Raw genomic sequence first — 18225 nt, forward strand, 5'->3', positions numbered from 1 at the left:
ATTTTACTAATGATTTGTAAATGTGCAAACATGTGTATCTATTTTAGGGCCACTATACCCGAGCTCAGGCAAATAGCCCGAGGCCAGCAATGAATTCCCAAAATGCAGCACCAAAACAAAATTCACAGCAATTACAACGAAATGCTCGTCCAAATAAAAGGAAAGGTTCCGATAGTAGCATGCCAGAGGAAGAGCAGACAAAAGAAGAAAAATATGACTGTTTAAGCCATGGAGGTAAAAAATAATAATGTTATAAGGATAGTAAGAATTTTCCTTCTACAAACAATATTAAGGATATTTTTTTTTCCTTTGCAGAAAATTCCAAAAGTAAAAATAAACTATTTATTTCTAAAAGAAGAAAATCAGAAGAAGATGAAAAAAAAATGAGTACGAAGAGACAGCGTACAGACAACGCATCAGACAGTTCAGAGAGTAGTGACTCTGAAAATTCAAACAAAAGATTGACAGATTCTTCCTCGGAGCAAAATTCAGATAGTGAATTGAAAAGCAAAAATATTGTAAAGATAAATGGGAAAGAAGGAAAATCCCAGAGTGACCTAGTAGAAGACAACATCCTAATAGGCAACCAGTCTCCCTGGCATGAAGATAAAAAACAACAAATAGAAAGACCAGAATCAGCTGATTTGGAATTGCAAGAAATTTCACTCCATCGAGCTGAACCGCCAACAATCTATGATCATAGTGATAATGATGGCTGCATTCAAGAGTGCAGAATAGGAAACAAGCATCCCAGAGAGCGCCTACCCAATGAACAGTTTGTAACCAATTGTCCCACACCAAAAAGTTATATTGACACAAATACTGAAACCAGTTCAGTTAATCAGACTCAGGAAAACTTATCAAGTAGTTTTAGTTTACAAACTGGTCAGGAAACACAATCTTCTAGCAGTGATTCTAAACCCCTGTTTACAAATACCAGCATTCTGGAAGTAAAAAAACCAGAAACTGTTGAGAACTGGATTAATAATGCCAATAAAATGGAACTGATGCAATCAAATGCTGGGAAAAATGTTTCAGCAAATGAACATTTAAATTCTGAAAAAATCCACTGTGGTTCTGCACCATCTTTAAGTGTAATATCTCTAGCAGAAGAAGGAAAAGTTCGTAAACAAACTGCAGTTCCTGAAGCTATGAAGTCAAAAACTAGTCCACAATTTGAAAACTCTAAAATCAAGCCAAACACCTCACCAGAAATTAAATATAAGCCTGCCCAGTCGCCTGATACTGTGAAATCCAAGGTCAATTACCTTAACAGCCATGTTATTGGAGTAACAAAGACAGCAGTTAAAACAGAGCCTGATTTGCCCAGGTCTATGTTCCACCCAATTCCACCTAGAGTTAGTTCATTAGAAGTTACTAAAAACCCTGTTACTATTGACAAAAAGGAACATTTCACAATTTACAGAGATCCCATTCTTCTCGGTCAAGAATCAGGAACTAATCATATGACACCATATTTACATCAGCATAATTACCCACCTCATTCTGCTTCCCATAGAACTTCTTTGAATCCAAGCCCTCATCACTCTGCATTAACAGGTGCTCCCCATTTATTAGCTGAATCCTCAAATCAAGCTCCATTGTCTGCTATTAACACTCATCCTCTTAGCAGTGCATCTCATCATTCTGTTCAGCATCAGCATCTGCTTCCCGCGGTTTTACCAGGAGTGCCTACGGCCTCTTTGTTGGGAGGCCATCCGCGTCTAGAAACCGCTCATGCAAGCAGTTTAAGTCATTTAGCACTGGCACATCAGCAACAGCTGCTGCAGCACCAATCGCCGCATCTTCTTGGGCAGACTCACCCATCTACTTCATATAATCATTTAGGACTTTATCCAATTATTTGGCAGTATCCAAATGGAGCACACGCTTATACAGGACTTGGGATACCATCGTCTAAATGGGTCCATTCGGAAACTGTTAATACCGAGACTTCTTTGAGAAGAGTAAGTCTTACTGATCTCCAAAATAACAATATATTGGAGAAATAACATATGGGGATATATGTTACCAATCTTTCTTGAAGTGGAAGGGTGTGGGCATAACTTAATCTAGCTAGTAAATTTCATTGTTGTTCAAGTTTAATTTATGGAGATAGACAATTACATCTATTATACTAACTTATTTTTTGTATATGTTAATAGAATGATGTGCTGTTGATGTAAAGAGGTACAGTAGTTTCTGAATTAGATTTTAAATTTGTTTTTAAAAAAGAAGTAGACTAAATTTAGAATGTTCATGCTATTTAAAAACTTACCAACGTTATTAACTTTAAACAATTCCATTTTTAAAATAAGCATAATTATTTTTTTAATATACCTAAAAGGGTTTCTACAGAAAGCGTCTAGGCATGTTTGTCAACATAGAAGTACCAAGTAGGGTGCTAAGACTATAGCGTTATCTCCCATGCCCTTTGCCCCCTTCCCAAACTCACTGATACCAGTGTAGTTTAAACAGACTGAGAATATAGGTGAAAGGCACTGGTGTCTTTGTACCTCTGAGTATTAAAGGGTATTCCACTGATGTTGTCAGAGTAGCTACTAAGACTTTTTAAAAGAGTTGGCTAATTAATGGTTGACTAATGGGCCTGTGACAGGTTCTGCACAATCCTAGGACATTGTGATGTTAAGTTACTTTGGTTGATGTAAGCAGCTATACCACCATTTTAACCTTAGCCAAAATGACTCCTGAATCACCATTGTCAGCTTCTCTCTACTTTAAAGATAGATTCAAATAGACACTTCCATCATAGAATCTGAAATCCTGCTAAGTTGTTTGTATTGGTTTCGGTTAAATATAACAAAATCTGGGGATCAGTCTGCTTTCTCAATCTTAAAAAATATTGTCAGTGCAGTTAAGAAGCATATCATAGATAAGAAGCACGTCTTTCACCAGGAAGAAGAAATTAGGTTTGTGCTGCCCCTCAGATTTCAAGACGGAAAAGCTGTATCATGCTGCATAGAGTCATGAATGTAGAAGATGTCCGCAGCTGCTCACAGTAGCCGTGCTTTTTCCTAGGACTGTATGGCTGCTGCCTTCTGCAGCTGTCCTACAGCCCAAGAAAGAACACTCGATTTAAAGAGTTGCAGACATTTACGTCCCCATTCGTTCTGAAATACCTGTTTGCGTTCATGTTTGATTTTGTTATTAAATACATATCCTGTCTTTGGAATGGGAGTTCAGAGTGACATTCATGACGCTACTTCCTCCTATTTTTCTTCACAATAACATTGTCCTATGAGGTAGATTGGGTTGAGAGGAAATGACTGGCCCCATCAGCTAAAGATTCTGTTGCTACTTCAACTGCTTTATATTTTACTTCTCTTTATATTATGTAAGAAAATTTGAAGGAACGGCATTCAAAAAGAGTAGGTAAGTGTTGGAACATAGTAAATTTAAAGGAAATATAATCTTTTTTCTACCATGATTTGTTTTCTGTTTGGAGTTCAAGATGTCACCCTTCATTTTAAATACATCGCTCTCTCTGTGTATGTGTGTGTGCATTATTAATATGAAATTCTAGATCATAATTATATTTTTACTCAACCATTATAAAACAAGAACACTTGACTATCCTAGAATTTTCCTAAGAAATAATTAAATCCTGCTGATAACTATGATTGTTTTTCCAGAATACTCCTAGTCCTTGGTTACACCAGCCCACCCCTGTGACATCATCTGAGGGTCTTGGATTGCTGAGTCATATTCCCGTAAGGCCGTCTAGTGCAGAGCCACATCGGCCACTCAGATTGACATCCCACTCTAGTCCTCCCTTGTCAAAAGTCATAGTGGATCGCCATAAAGAGTAAGCGTGTAGTTTTTTTAGTCCAAAAATGAGATGTGATTCTGAAAAAAAAATAAGGCTGCAGAAATAACAGTCTTGGGTTTTGCTTCAAAACTAACTGTGTTTGTGCATCATATCTCTGACCCTTAAAACATCTGAGATAAATGAGGAAGTTATTGGTACTATATAAGAACAACTTATTTGCTGTAGTTTGTTAATCTGAAACTAAAATAATGCAATGCATTTATTTATTTTTTTCTGTACAGTGAATTGGAGAGGAAGGGAATTTTTGAATCTCTACATTCAGCCAAATCAGATCTAGAACAGAACAGATCACAGGCTACAAAAGAAGGTCACCTACAAAGACAATTTGTGGATCCTCTGCAAAAATCATTTCAAGAGACAGGGGAGAGACTAAACAAGTATAAAGAAGAACACAGACGAATACTGCAGGAAAGCATTGAGGTTGCCCCTTTTACAGCTAAAATGAAGGGCCATGAAAATGAAAAGGAGTCTTATTCCAGAATAATGCCTTTATCATCCTCTAGTCCCAAAAGCCATGGAGGAAAACCTGACAAAGATTCAGAACTCTATAAAATGAAGCATTCAGTACCACAGAGCTTGCCACAAAGTAATTACTTCACCACCTTGTCTAATAGTGTGGTGAATGAACCTCCACGAACGTACTTGTCAAAGGAAATTGCAGGCACGTGTGCCGATAAACAGAATACTTGTCCATCAACAACAGCTGCTGCTACTCAGTCACTCACTTCTTTCACGTCATCCCTTTCAAAACCTCCGCCTTTAATTAAGCACCAGCCAGAAACTGAGAGCTCACTGGGCAAGGGAACAGATCAGCTTTCACAGCAAATGACATCCCATTCAGTAAATTCTTTTAGAAATAACAGCGGAAGCCCTACTCAGTTGACAATTGCATCCTCTGGTTCACTCCGAACAATGCCTGCTTTACACAGAGCACCTGTGTTTCACCCGCCTGTCCATCCCATCTTGGAGAGAAAAGAAGGGAGTTACAGTAGTCTTTCTCCTCCAACCTTAACCCCAGTGCAGCCAGTTAATACAGGTAACAAAGTCCATGAATTACAGAAGCCACCAACTTTAGTACCTGAGCCAAAGGAAACACAAAATAGTTATAAAAGTGTCACAGATCAGAAACTTTCAGCTCTATGGAAAAATAATAGTTGTCCAAATAATGAAAAAATAGAATGGCGCATGGAAAGAACTCACGGGAAATCATCTTCTGCCACAGCTTCTGTCATTGTACGCCCACCTTCACGTTCAAAGTATGATACAGTATCAGTTGTGCAGTCAGCTCCCCAAGTGCAAGTTCCTGAAAGATTAAAAGGAATAAATCAAACAGTTTGCCTTAAATCAGTGGAAGCCAAAGAGAGTGGGAGAACAGATGTGTCAAAAATGAATTCAGATGTGATTCATGCCGGCTATGAAAAGAATTTTCCAGCTGCTTCCCAGGGCAGTGTTCCCAGCACAGTCATACAAACCACAACTGTGTTATGCAGTACCATAACGGATGTCATAACATCTGTGACGACTTCTGATGTACCAGGTCCAGACAGTCCACAAGTGACAGATTGTTTGCCAAAAGCAGGGTTACCCTGTACGTCAGTAGACAGTGCTGCCTCTAGGCCCATAAATAAGGATGTGGCACAAATAGAGGAGTGTAGTGTCAGCTCAACAGCTCCTGTTACAGTGGCTTGCAGCAAAGCAGAAAGTAGCCTTCAGGTGAGCACTGGATTCTCCGGCCCATCAGACTTCGTTCACTTGAAAAAGCACAAGGCAGCACTGGCTGCAGCTCAGTTTAAAATTAATAGTACCAACGATACTGAATCTCATACTGTGAAAAATCTAATATATCCAACCTCTCTTTCTGTGGATAGTGCTGTCAACTCCAGTACAATCAACAAAGGAAATATTCTGAGCGGTGGGCAAATTTCCCAGACGAGTCAAGCAAACCATCACACAAAATTAAAAAAAGCTTGGCTCACAAGGCATTCAGAAGAAGACAAAATCTCTAATAAAAAAGAGAGCTCAGAAAACTGTGTATCAGAAATGATTAAGCCGTGTACGGTTAACTTGATTGCTTCTACATCAAATGATTTGCAAAACAATGTAAACAATAAATTGGCCGGGGAAAAGCTTGTGAAAGAAGAGAAATACGCAAGGAGAAAAACAAAAAGAATGTATGAATCTGGCTCCGAAAGTGGAGATTCTGATGAGAGTGAGAGCAAGTCAGAGCAGAGGACAAAACGGCAGCCGAAACCCACATACAAAAAAAAGCAGAATGATTTGCAAAAGAAAAAAGGAGACCTGGAGGAAGATGTAAAACCCAACGGGCTTCTCAGCAGGGGTGCCAAAGAAAAAAACAAATTGAAGTTACAGAGTGGCAACAGTAACAGTAAGTACCTGTTTGCATATAAGTTGGGAAAAGGGTGCGGGGCTATCTCTTCCATCCTTTCAAACAAACACACCCCCAATTCTGTAACAAGAAAATAATATGATACCATACCAACACAGAGACATCACTATATAATAATGCAGTCACCAATTATTCAGACAAAATGCAAATACAGGTGTGCCAGAGGATGATTGCATAGAGAGAAAAACAGACATTGCTGCATTAACTGGACTTAAATTTTTGAAATGTGTTTTAAATAATATTCACACTATTTACGTCGGTAGTAGGGTCAGTTAAATCCTTGAAAATATAATTGGTTACAGGGTTATATTTGGCTGTAAAATATTTCCAAGAATAATTAGACATAAGCTTTTGGGTGATGTTTTTAAAGAGAAAATATGTATGTGCGAGGCATATTATCTTGAGGCAAACGAAACAAAATCATGGTTTTTCTTTTTCTTTCCTTCCCTTTATTTTTTGTATATGAGATTTATTTTTGAGAATTATTCTTTCATGTATAGATAATCCTTGGGTTACAAAAGCAATAAGGACCAAGAACTTATACATAGTTTTCCAGTACAGGCAGTCCTCCACTTAATAACAGTTCATTTAGAGACTCTTTGAAGTTACAACAGCATTGAAAAAAGTGATTTCTGATCATTTTTCACACTTATGACCATTGAAGGATCCCCATGGTCACGTGATTTATACTCCGATACTTGATAACTGATTCACATTTATGACTGTTGCAGTTTCTGGGGTCATATGATCCCCTTTTGCAACCTTCTGACGAGCAAAGTCAATGGAAAACCAGATTCACTTAACAAACATGTTACTAATCTAAGAGCGGCAATGATTCACTTAGCAACTGTAGCAAGAAAGGTCATAAAATGAGGCAAGACCTACAGTATTTAACACATTTTTCACTTAGCAGCATAAATTTTGAGCTCAATTGAGAACTGTCTGTATGGCATCCCATAATTGCATAATTTAGAAACAGCAATTCCAGCAGTCCCAGTTGCCATTGTTACATGAAGATCTCATCTGATCGCGGCTTCTGTCTTCCTGCAGGCTTTCCCATTGCCTTTGCTTGTAAGCCAGAAAGAAACATTGGAAGTCGTAATCATGGCAGCCATAACTACAAGCACCCATCTTAATCCCCCTCGGTCAACGCCGTCGTAACTTTGAAAAGTCACCGAATGAATGGTCATAGCCCAAGGACTACCTGTCACTTTTTGCTGCGTGCGATACAGACGGAATTATGGGAAATATATATTTGAAATTATTTAGCTTTTATATTTAACATAATGAGCTGAATTATTTTTAATTGTTCCATAAATTATGGAGCAAATCAACAAAAATAGAAAATTAAATTAATTGTTTTCCTAAGTTAAGTTTGGTGGAATCAGGTTTACTTGCCGCTTATGATCTGCTTGTGTACTGATCACAGTAACTTAAAAAATACTTTTTCCTGCAGCTGGCATACCTCGTTCAGTATTAAAGGACTGGCGTAAAGTAAAGAAGCTGAAACAAACTGGAGAATCTTTTTTGCAAGATGATTCTTGCTATGAAATAGGACCCAATTTGCAAAAATGCAGAGAATGTAGACTGATCAGAAGCAAGAAAAGTGAAGAATCAGCTCATTCACCAGTATTCTGTAGATTCTATTACTTTCGCCGGTAAGTTGTATTTCAGAATGTCCACATTTTCCTCGGAGCTACATCTCACCCGTATATCCTTACAAGAACATTCACAATCTAAAAAGCTGTTTAAAATTAAGAATTGTCCTCTTTTGGATTGTTGCTTGTTTAATCACTGCTATCCTGTTCTTCAGCTGAAATTTATATTATATAAGCATGACTGTCCTTGCTCATATTTTAAAAGACAAGGTACCAGCCCCTCCCCCCAAAAATGGAGGGAGAAAAAGGAAGAAGCAGGATATTGAACAGGATATTAACTTTTGAACTAATTTGTAGGACAGCTTTTTTTTAGGTTTGAAAATATTGCTCTCATGTTAAAACTTTAATAGTTCTCATGGTCAGGAAATTCCTCATCTTGAATTTGAACCTCTAAAACTTCTAGCCCCTGGTTCTTTGTTATCCTTGGAGACTAAATCCTGTTCCCTATGAGAGTCCTCAAGTATTGGAAGACTGCTTAGCCTTCTTTAAGCTAACAACAGCTTCTGTGACCGGTCTTTGGAGTAGTTGCCATTATTTGTAATGGCACATAAAGCAAATGACAGTTTGTATCCCAAGGGTTTGGAAAATTATTTCATACTAATATAGAAAAAAATATTGAAAGCCAAGCTTTTCGATAATTTCTTTCAACTTTTTAAGAATTAAGTTGTTAAATTAAAATGCTGAAAATTTGCAGATTATTCAGACTTCTTCCTCTTAAGTTTCTATTAGCAAATCCTTTATTTGTTTTAATAAAGCAAGTAATACAACCTCATATTTGTATATTGTATTTTGTGTTACATAGAATATTGGATGATTATAACTGACACTCATTTATATACTACTAAAACTCTCATTCCCATAACCTTAATGGTGCATCATTGGGACAACCATTTTTGAACTAAGATGTACCTCAAATTGGCTAGCTTGCAGAATGTGTCCAAAATCTGGGACCTATGACTCCCATCAAATTTAAAGTAGGCACATTTTATGAAACATTTTATGACATAAAAATTATAAAACATTTTATGACATAATAGAAAACACCATAAAGCATTTCTTCTGATCAACTTGGACAACCCCTGATGTTTGACTACGATATGTAGTTAAAATTTCAAGACAGATCCATCTCTGAATATCTCCCTGAATTTAAAGCTCTGCCATTGTTGAAAGCATTGAGAAATCTTGTAAGGAAATACTTCTGATATCACAGTTTATCTAGCATCTTAGTAAAATTAAAGTGTTTGTTGTTTTGCTGGCTTCTGAATAACTTTATTTTGTTTCTTAGGCTTTCCTTTAGCAAAAATGGAGTGGTTCGGATTGACGGCTTTTCTTCTCCTGATCAGTATGATGATGAAGCTATGAATTTATGGACACATGAAAGTTATGAAGATGATGAAATGGACTTAGAAACTTGCAAATACATCTTAGAACATATAGGTGACAAATTTTGTCAGTTAGTAACATCTGAGAAAACAGCTATGTCCTGGGTCAAAAAGGATGGTAAGGTTATTCAGTTTTTATTATGCAAAGGGATAGATAGCACTTTTCATATCTTAATATGCTTGGTTTCATCTATCCCAGATTTTATGTCTTCCGCAGAAATATTTACTGTACTGGTGAGTGCAATGTGTAGATACTCAGTAAATGCTGAGTCAAATATTGCAACACATGTTTGTGCAATTTAATCCATATTTTCATATTTAAAAGTTTTATTGGTCTTTTAAAAAAATATCAATATTATGTGATGAATTTGTAGAGATGGAGCACACTGATAGAACAGTTCTCTCTTCCTCCTAATTGTTGCAAAAATCTGGTATGGACAGTTGAGTTTTCCTCTTAAGCATATATCTGAAGGGAATTGAATTACAAACAAAGTACATTGGAATACTCGCAAATATAATGGATGAGTAGATGGAGGGATGGGTGCATTTTAAAAAAAGATTGGTTTATAGATATAGCAGTAGTACTATTATATAGTATATATATACTGTTATATATACCACTTCACAGGGCTTTACAGCCCTCTCTTAAGTGGTTTATAAAGTCAGCATATTGCCCACAACAATCTGGATCCTCATTTTACCAACCTCGGAAGGATGGAAGGCTGAGTCAACCTTAAGCTGGTGGGAATCAAGCTTCTGGCAGTCAGCATAATTAACCTGCAACACTGCATTCTACACTGCACCACCACGGCTCTCTTAAATTATATGTATCATTTCAGTCATAATTAAGTCATAGAAGTCTAAAAACCTAGAGCAAGAAGACAAAATCAATATCCCCTGATATTACAGGAAGAGCAATACTGCAGCAATCCTGTGTTTGGTACAATAATCTTAAATTTTTAAAATAAAAAGTGACATGGTAGTCAAGAATGTAATAAAACATGCATAAAACATTTTAATACCTTCCTTAATTTTGGGGGCATATAAGTGAGCCAAAGTCTTCATTTAAATATTCACCTTTTGATTAACACCTGTTTTGCAAGAAAATAGTTATATTTTTTTCAGAATAATTATGATAGCAATTACCATAAAATATATAGAAAATCCTTTGTGTGAACTGATCTGCCCCACCTACTGAGTTTACATGGGTGAAAAAGATGATTTCCCCTAAAATAAAGACAGCTTTATATTTTGTGAAACCAAATGACCAAAAGCCCACAATTTCTCCTAACAGGGTCTACTTCCTCATTTTTTAAATAATACTTCACTTTGTTTTTGTAAATTTTCATTTTGTTTTGAAAAAAATATATTGTAAAGTCTAGAAATAATCTTTGATACATAGCAATGTTGTAGTTTCAAATAAGAATGTCTTAGATAACAATTATATGCTATGACAATTCAAAAATCAATTACATTTACCAAAGACTTCTTAAAAATTGCTTAAAAGGAAATAATGATTGGTTTTCTTGGCTGCATTTTTATTTCTTGTTTTAGTTTGCAGTTGTTTGTCTTGAAATTTCAGTACTTGGTATGGTGTTTTCTCTATATTTCAGCCAAAATTGCTTGGAAGAGAACAGTCAGAGGAGTTCGTGAAATGTGTGATGCCTGTGAGGCCACCCTGTTTAATATCCACTGGGTCTGCCAAAAATGTGGATTTGTGGTCTGTCTAGATTGCTACAAGGCTAAGGAAAGGAGGAGTACAAGAGGTCGGTTCACTTTTGTAAAAGGCCAAGATATCTTTAAACATTTCAGAATTCCTTGTTTCATCTTTTCATTCACCTCTATTCACATACATACTAGAATTCCCATTTGTTTGATTCCGCTTTTCTAAGCAAATTTTATTTACTTCAGGATATTTCTTTTAAAAACTTCACAGATAAAGAACTATATGCATGGATGAAATGTGTGAAAGGACAACCTCATGATCATAAACATTTAATGCCAACTCAAATTATTCCTGGATCAGGTAAGATCACAAGGGTTTTCGCTTTGTTTCTTTATGTTGGTAAAACTCAATATAGAGAGTTACTGGATTGGTTTTTTTGGTTTATGTATCACTCAGAATTTATATAGCAAATTCATAAATTACAGGAGAATTCTTAACTCTAGCAAGCTCTCCCTTAATCTGGAAGCCAATTCATAGTATGTGTGAACTGGGAATCAAAGAAATGCTTTTTACTGATCCCTGAAATACTTTTATTAGAGGAACTAGAGGAACTATTCTTCTGTAAATCAGATCTAGTGGAAACTATTACTATAAAAATGAACTGGAAGCACTCATCCTTAAAGTATTAAAGCAGCCACATCTTCACTTAGCAGGTCAAAATGACTAATTCATGTCCACATGTATACATAGGCAGCTTGGAAGAAATGTTGTGTTCATGTTGCATAGTTTCTGAAGTGTGTTGAATGGCTTTAATGAGTATATATTGTCATTCATTTAAATAGCAGTAAGATTTGAACACTTGTTTTTTGCTTATTTTTATTTAATTGTGGAATCTTCTTGGAATTGCTAAAAGGGCTGCATTACACACTGGAGATAGGCGGTGTCTTATTCCTCCGCCTTTGTTGAGGGTGTTAGGTTCTAACATAGGTGGATTCTTTTACCGATCTTTCAAACCAGTGGTCTTCTTTATCCAAAACATGGACTTTGCTATCTTCAAAAATGTGACCTTTGTTTTCAAATGCAGATGGACCATTGAATTGTGTCCAGATGGGTTTGATCTCCTATATTGTGCCATGCATTTATGAATTGATTGTTTTGTTTCACCACTGTACAAATTTGCCCATGTCTCACTGCACTGTATTGCATGTACCACATTCTCAGTATGTATCTGGGTGTTTTATCCTTGGGGTGGACAAGCTTCTGCCTTAAGTGTATTCTTGGGTTTAAAGTGTACATATATGTTGCGTTGATTGAGCATAAGATGGGAGAGATCAGAACCCTACACCACTGGGCTGAAAGTTTGCCTACCAATAAAGAGGAAAAAGAAGAAGAAAAACTAAAACATGCCAAGGAATCCCTCAGAACTTGTGATTATCCTAACTTGGCCTTCATCAAATTAAAAAAAAAAGATCCAGCATGACCTTCTGTACCTCAGACAAAGAAGAGAACAACAAATGTAGCAACATTGTCATTCCGTATTGCAGGAATATCTGAAATGCTCAGGAAGATTGCCAATGAACAATTCAAACCTATGTTCCTCTCTGTCCAAAATGTGGACTTTTGCTGCCTTCATTTGGAGGGGAGATAGGTGGTTGGATGGAATTGAAGCAGAGATAGTTTGTGCAGAATAGGAAAACATAATATGACTATGCAACAGTCATAAATGAGGGACAGTCACCGAGCACACAAATTTTTATCGTATGACCGTGGGGAAGTAATTAAAGTTGTTAATCCAGTTTTTTCAGTGCCATCATAACTTTGTACTGTACTGAAGAAAAGGTGGTATCTGAGATACATCTAGATTACTCTGTTCCACTCCAACACTGTAGGCCCAGATGCTCCTCAGGGACAGTCCCATCTAGAGTGCCTTTGGTAATATGCATGGGAAATGTGACTAAGATATGAGTGATCATGACCAAAGCTTCCCAATTCAGAAAATTATATAGCTGGCACACAAGATTAAATTGTGTGAAAGCCATCATATCCGTGGCTACGACCTATTTTTCATACAGGAGACCCCATAGATTGTGCCTCTATTCTGTTGGGACAGTGCAACCTCATCCAGAACAAGAGAAAGCAAATCCTGGGGTGCAGGAGATTTTAGAACCAGGTGTTCTTTGGGGTTAAGTCAAACCCTACTCTAACTTCTACAGATTCCCACAGCTTTCAAGCGTCAAGACAAAACCTCCAGTGCATAACTTGGTCAGACAGGAATACAGTTGTAATACTGATGCCTCACCCAATGGTTTCATACAGACATTATATAAGAACGGGGCCAGCATCAAGACCGGAGGGACCCCACAAAGCAAAGCCTGTGGACTAGATCCTTTCTCTATTGATGTCTATGGAGATTCTCATCAAGATCATAATTGTCCCAAAGGTTCTTTTTTAAAAGGCAACTGAACTGTTTTTTTTCTTGAGGAAGAAGAAAATGTTTCACTTCTCATCCAAGAAGCTTCAACAATTCTGATGGTGGGGAGAGGGAAGGATGAGTACTGACAGTTGAGACCTGGTGGTGAGGGGGCTGGAAGCTTCTGATACAGTGGCGGATTAAGGCTCACTGGTGCCCCCCCTCCTTTGTACATACTGTACAAAAAAAGCCAAGCTTAGGCTACATAAAAGTTTTTGTGGTGCCCCACTTTGGGCCTGGGGCCCTAAGCACGTGCTTAGTCTGCTTAATGGTTAATACACCACTGTTCTGATAGGATGGCGGGAGCGGGTGGGAGGATTGTATTTCTTTGCAGTAATCTGATCCTTAGCACTCTTTGAGAGCTGTTGAGGCCATTTGGGGGGTTTATCTGTCCCCTCAGGCTTCTTGAATCAGGGTGCAATTGGTTGGGGAATCCCATTGGAAGATTCCACAACCAATTAGCAAAATAGAAGATGGTATTTGCTCTCTGTCTGTATATAATAAGCTTCCCCTGCCAGCAAACCCTGCCCTCCCTCCAACTGAAGATGCAAGAAAACAACCAAATTCAGAGAGCCACAAATAGTCAGCATTCTTTACACATTTGTAGAGGTAGTTATTTTATAATTCTGCTCTTCTGGGATGTAAATAAAATATTTAAGATAATCTTACTTTACCTATTTTTATTTATATGCTGCCTGGCTTTGATTTTCTAGTATTTAGTTTAATGCCATTTTAATGCATTTAACTTCCATTTATTATATTTTAATGGCTTATTTATTTACATAAACATTTGATACTAATAGCAATTGCTTTTGCTATGTAAAATAGACAACTACTTTCTTTGTTGCCAAAAACTAGATCTAGGGAAATTAATACAGCAAAACCATGGAATAGCAGTGCAATTGTTTTTAGTCGGTTCATATACTCTGCCCTTTTATATCCTTCTCCCTGAAGGCACCTACATATAACCTATTGTTCAGGTTCTTCAAATGGTGATATCTGATTACATGCTAGAAACAAATGAGACTCCTATCCTGTTAATCTATGACATGCTTATGTTGAACATAAAACTCTTTAAACAAATATGGCCAAAGGTAAAACTGTTTTGGAAACTTTCAACTTTATTTTCTTTATTGTATGAGGGTACATATAACATCAGATTATTAACTCAAGACTATGTACATATACAGTACATATACATGTATACATTTATGCATATATGTACATAAAGATTGAGACTATTGTATCTAACACATATTTTTCCATATCTTACAGTTTTAACAGAACTTGTTGAAGCATTACATACTCTTAGAGAGAAACATGAAATTAAATCTCATTGCCAGTGTGGCAGCAAACAGAATGTACAAATCGGCAGGTTTCCCCCAGTGAATGGAGTATCTCAGGTAAGGCCATAATATAGCGGTCAAGTGAAATACTAATGTTTTTATATTATATGGCATAATTACATATACATTGTTTTTAAATACTACGGTATAATACATTTTAGACATGTTTTGTTTATCACCCCTTCAGCTGTTTTAATACCATAAAATAATTTTTAAATAATTGTGCAAACAATTTGATGAAATTATTGTGCTCCACAGATTTTACAGAATGTCCTGAATCACAGTAATAAAATTTCTCTGTGCATACCTGAGTTACAACAGCAAAAGGCATCTCAAAAACCTGAAGCAAATGGCAATGCAAGCCCAGGAAGTGACATAAATTCAGAGAGCAAGTTAAATCCTCCTGAGTCACAATCCCCACTGCATTGGTTGGCAGATCTAGCAGAGCAAAAGGCTAGAGAAGAAAAAAAAGGTAAATAATGACATAAGTTAATTAGAAAGCAACATATCTTTATTTGACAACCTGGAACTCAGCCAATTGATAGATGCCCCATCTTTATATTGTGTCGAATGTTCAAAATTGCTAACAAACTTTATGAAAGAAAAGTAGACTGTAATAGATAAAATATAGAAATGAACAATTAATACTAGAGTTAATTAAACCTTGGCAAAAGGATACATTTTTACACATTTATTAAAGACTAAGTATAGTATGTGTTACATAGTATCTGTCCAGAATCCAGCCTTCATGAGCCCTACTCAACAGCCTACTTGTGAGGAGAAATCCCTTTTTATTTAGAAAGGCAGGAATACACCATATTCACTGACAAAGCTCCAGATCACACATCCTTAGGTGATTCACAAGTTTAGCAATCTCTGAGTTAGCACTTCAATCCCAACACAGAGAGTCCTGACCAATCTGGCTAGTGGCAAGGAAATCCTGGCAGGGAATCCGCCGGAGGGAACTCTTCTGGAGCCTGAATGGTTGTCTCCGACAACTGTGTCTCCCACACCCCTCCTCCTCATATCCCAGCCAGAGAGGGGCTTGTTAACATCTCCTTTTCCTGGATAGCTGGCCCTCAGCCCTATGCTGCTCTCCTCTGCACTTCTCTGTGCATACACGCATCTGGGACAGGCCCCAGCTATTCCTTCCCCTCGCTCAGCTCAGGCCCCCAAAACAGCTGTCTCTCAGCCTGAGTATGAGTAGATGGGCCCTGCTCTGCACCTGGCTTTGTGACCTCCTGTTCCTCAGAGCCTTCCACAAGCCCTGATGGTAACCCAGGCACACACCCCTCCATCTCCTCTGACAAACTACAACATTATGTAGTGTAGTAGTACAGTATAACATACAATGTAATATAGTTTATAGTATACTAACCACTATAAATTGTATAAAATTTACACTTACTGGCTTCTTGTTCAGCAATCATTTGAAGATGCAATGTGCTGAACAAATTGTATTTCTGAGCAGTTCTTGCAATTCCAGCCATCACAATGTGTCCAGGGTCACACGATTATACTTCAGGCACTTTTGGCAACCTGCTTGCACTTATAACAAGTGCAGATCTCATGGTCACGGGAATTGCCATTTGCAGTCTTCCAAGTAGTTTCATATATATTGTGAACAGCTTGAGGGACAAGTTGGAATCAGTGCAGCAACTGTAGCCCACCAACACTTCCACATATGACCCAATGTGAAGAAACAGAACTACTATTAAAAAAAAAAAACAATCCTTCCAGATGCCCCAGAAGGATATTATGGCCAGTGATACCAATATCTGTTGAAAAATCCAGGAGATGCACTGATGCTGGGTTTTTTTTTCTATATAGAAAAAGTCTGTTGTCTTTTAAGTTTGAATAAGGTATGTGGCTCATTGCTAGTGGCTTCCATTCTGCCGTAACATATAAAATTAAGGGCTTTTTTAGTGTTGATGTCTTGTGTAAAAGAAGTTTTAGCGTTTCTGTTCTTTTTTATGGTGCAAGTTAAATAGCATTGATTGAATTTTGAAGCTTTTATTTCAAACTCTGGTGTTCTGTAACTAAAGCAATAGAATTGTGTCATTTATTTCATTATAAAATACAATCTGCTAGTATACCTGCTCCTTACCATTGCATAGTTTTGTAACTTGTTCCCTGTCTATATATTGATTTTAGAAAATAAGGATTATCCCCTTGGAAAGCATACAAAGGAGGAACAAGAGCAAGACAACTCAGAATCTCTTAATTTCCAAGTGTCAACTCCTTTGTCTCAAAATAATGAGCAGGGCTCAACATTACGAGACCTGCTGACTACTACAGCTGGCAAATTGCGCCTAGGCTCCACCGATGCTGGCATTGCTTTTGCTCCGGTATATTCAACGGGAACAGCAGTGAGTGTGTTGTCAAAATGTTGTGTTATAGATGTCTCAGGATAGAGAGGACCTATTTCATAGCTTAGATGTCAGTGGATTAATGTGAGTAGTAGAGAAAGATCAAAAGTACAGTACTTTTGGTATTTATTCTAACCTTTTCTTGAAATACTTATCTAAATTAAAATATTGGTCAACCAGCAACAGAGGTCTACAACTCAAAAAATGGCACATCCAAGAGATTATTTAAATGTTTTGAGCTGTGTTATTTTATCAGCCCAGATTTCCCTGGGAAAGCAGCTTGAATGTACTAATTTAGTTGTATTCAGACATAAAACAGAATTCTAAAGATTCACGCTTGTATTACGAATATGTGGTTAATTTACTGAAGTGAAATGGTTCAGTGATTATATAACAATCAGAAGGTTTTGGGCACATTAAATGATGAATAATTTAAATAAAAAAATAATACTATATTACAGTTAAACATTCAGTGTATTTAGCATATATTTTTTTAGATCGGTAAAGAAAAAAACTAAAGACTGCTTAAGTCCTCATTTTATTTTTCCAATAGAGTAGCAAAAGTGGAAGGAGTATGCCAAACATTCTTGATGACATAATTGCTTCAGTTGTAGAAAACAAGATACCACCAAATAGAACATCAAAGATAAATGTAAAATCTGAAATGAAGGAAGAGCCAAAGAACAACAGAAAAAGTATTTCAGATGATAACAGCAGATTGTTCAATCATATTCCACATTCATGGATTTGTAATAAGCATGTTTTGTGGCTCAGCGATCATGGAAACAGCAACAACTGGAAACTCTTCAAAGAGTGTTGGAGACAAGGAAAGGTATATATTAAAGTGTTCTTTTTAAAAACTTCTGTCAAGACATCAATTTTTTCTTTCTTTTTAAAAAACATTCATTGGGGTTTTTTTAATACTTTAAATGGCTGGTAATAAATTTGTCAGTGGGAACAATCCTACAGCCAAATTTAGCCAAAAATTCCACTACCTGATGTCCCCAATCCCTGAAAATAGATCAAGATGTAGTTTCCAGATCAATGCTTCTGCTCTAATGTAACGAGTAGAATAAC

The 18225-nt window shown here is 36.9% G+C and overlaps 1 protein-coding gene across 6 annotated transcripts in view; it reads left to right on the forward strand.

The window, feature by feature from the left end:
- Positions 1 to 18225, forward strand: part of JMJD1C (jumonji domain containing 1C) — a 115458-nt gene that overhangs the window by 85474 nt on the left and 11759 nt on the right. For all 6 annotated transcript variants that reach the window (XR_015743388.1, XM_087932093.1, XM_026714579.2 and 3 more), the window contains 12 exons: positions 48 to 234; positions 316 to 1967; positions 3654 to 3826; positions 4072 to 6236; positions 7714 to 7915; positions 9201 to 9415; positions 10911 to 11063; positions 11234 to 11323; positions 14709 to 14836; positions 15038 to 15251; positions 16934 to 17148; positions 17702 to 17980. Coding sequence is in view for 5 of the 6 variants with exons in the window: in XM_087932093.1 (XP_087788219.1) it covers positions 48 to 234; positions 316 to 1967; positions 3654 to 3826; positions 4072 to 6236; positions 7714 to 7915; positions 9201 to 9415; positions 10911 to 11063; positions 11234 to 11323; positions 14709 to 14836; positions 15038 to 15251; positions 16934 to 17148; positions 17702 to 17980 (5673 nt within the window). In the remaining variant the exon portion in view is untranslated. The remainder of the gene's footprint in view (positions 1 to 47; positions 235 to 315; positions 1968 to 3653; positions 3827 to 4071; positions 6237 to 7713; positions 7916 to 9200; positions 9416 to 10910; positions 11064 to 11233; positions 11324 to 14708; positions 14837 to 15037; positions 15252 to 16933; positions 17149 to 17701; positions 17981 to 18225) is intronic.

This window comes from Pseudonaja textilis, chromosome 4 (genome assembly GCF_049901715.1).
Source record: "Pseudonaja textilis isolate UNSWEBS1 chromosome 4, rPseTex1.2, whole genome shotgun sequence".
Lineage (NCBI taxonomy): Eukaryota > Metazoa > Chordata > Lepidosauria > Squamata > Elapidae > Pseudonaja > Pseudonaja textilis.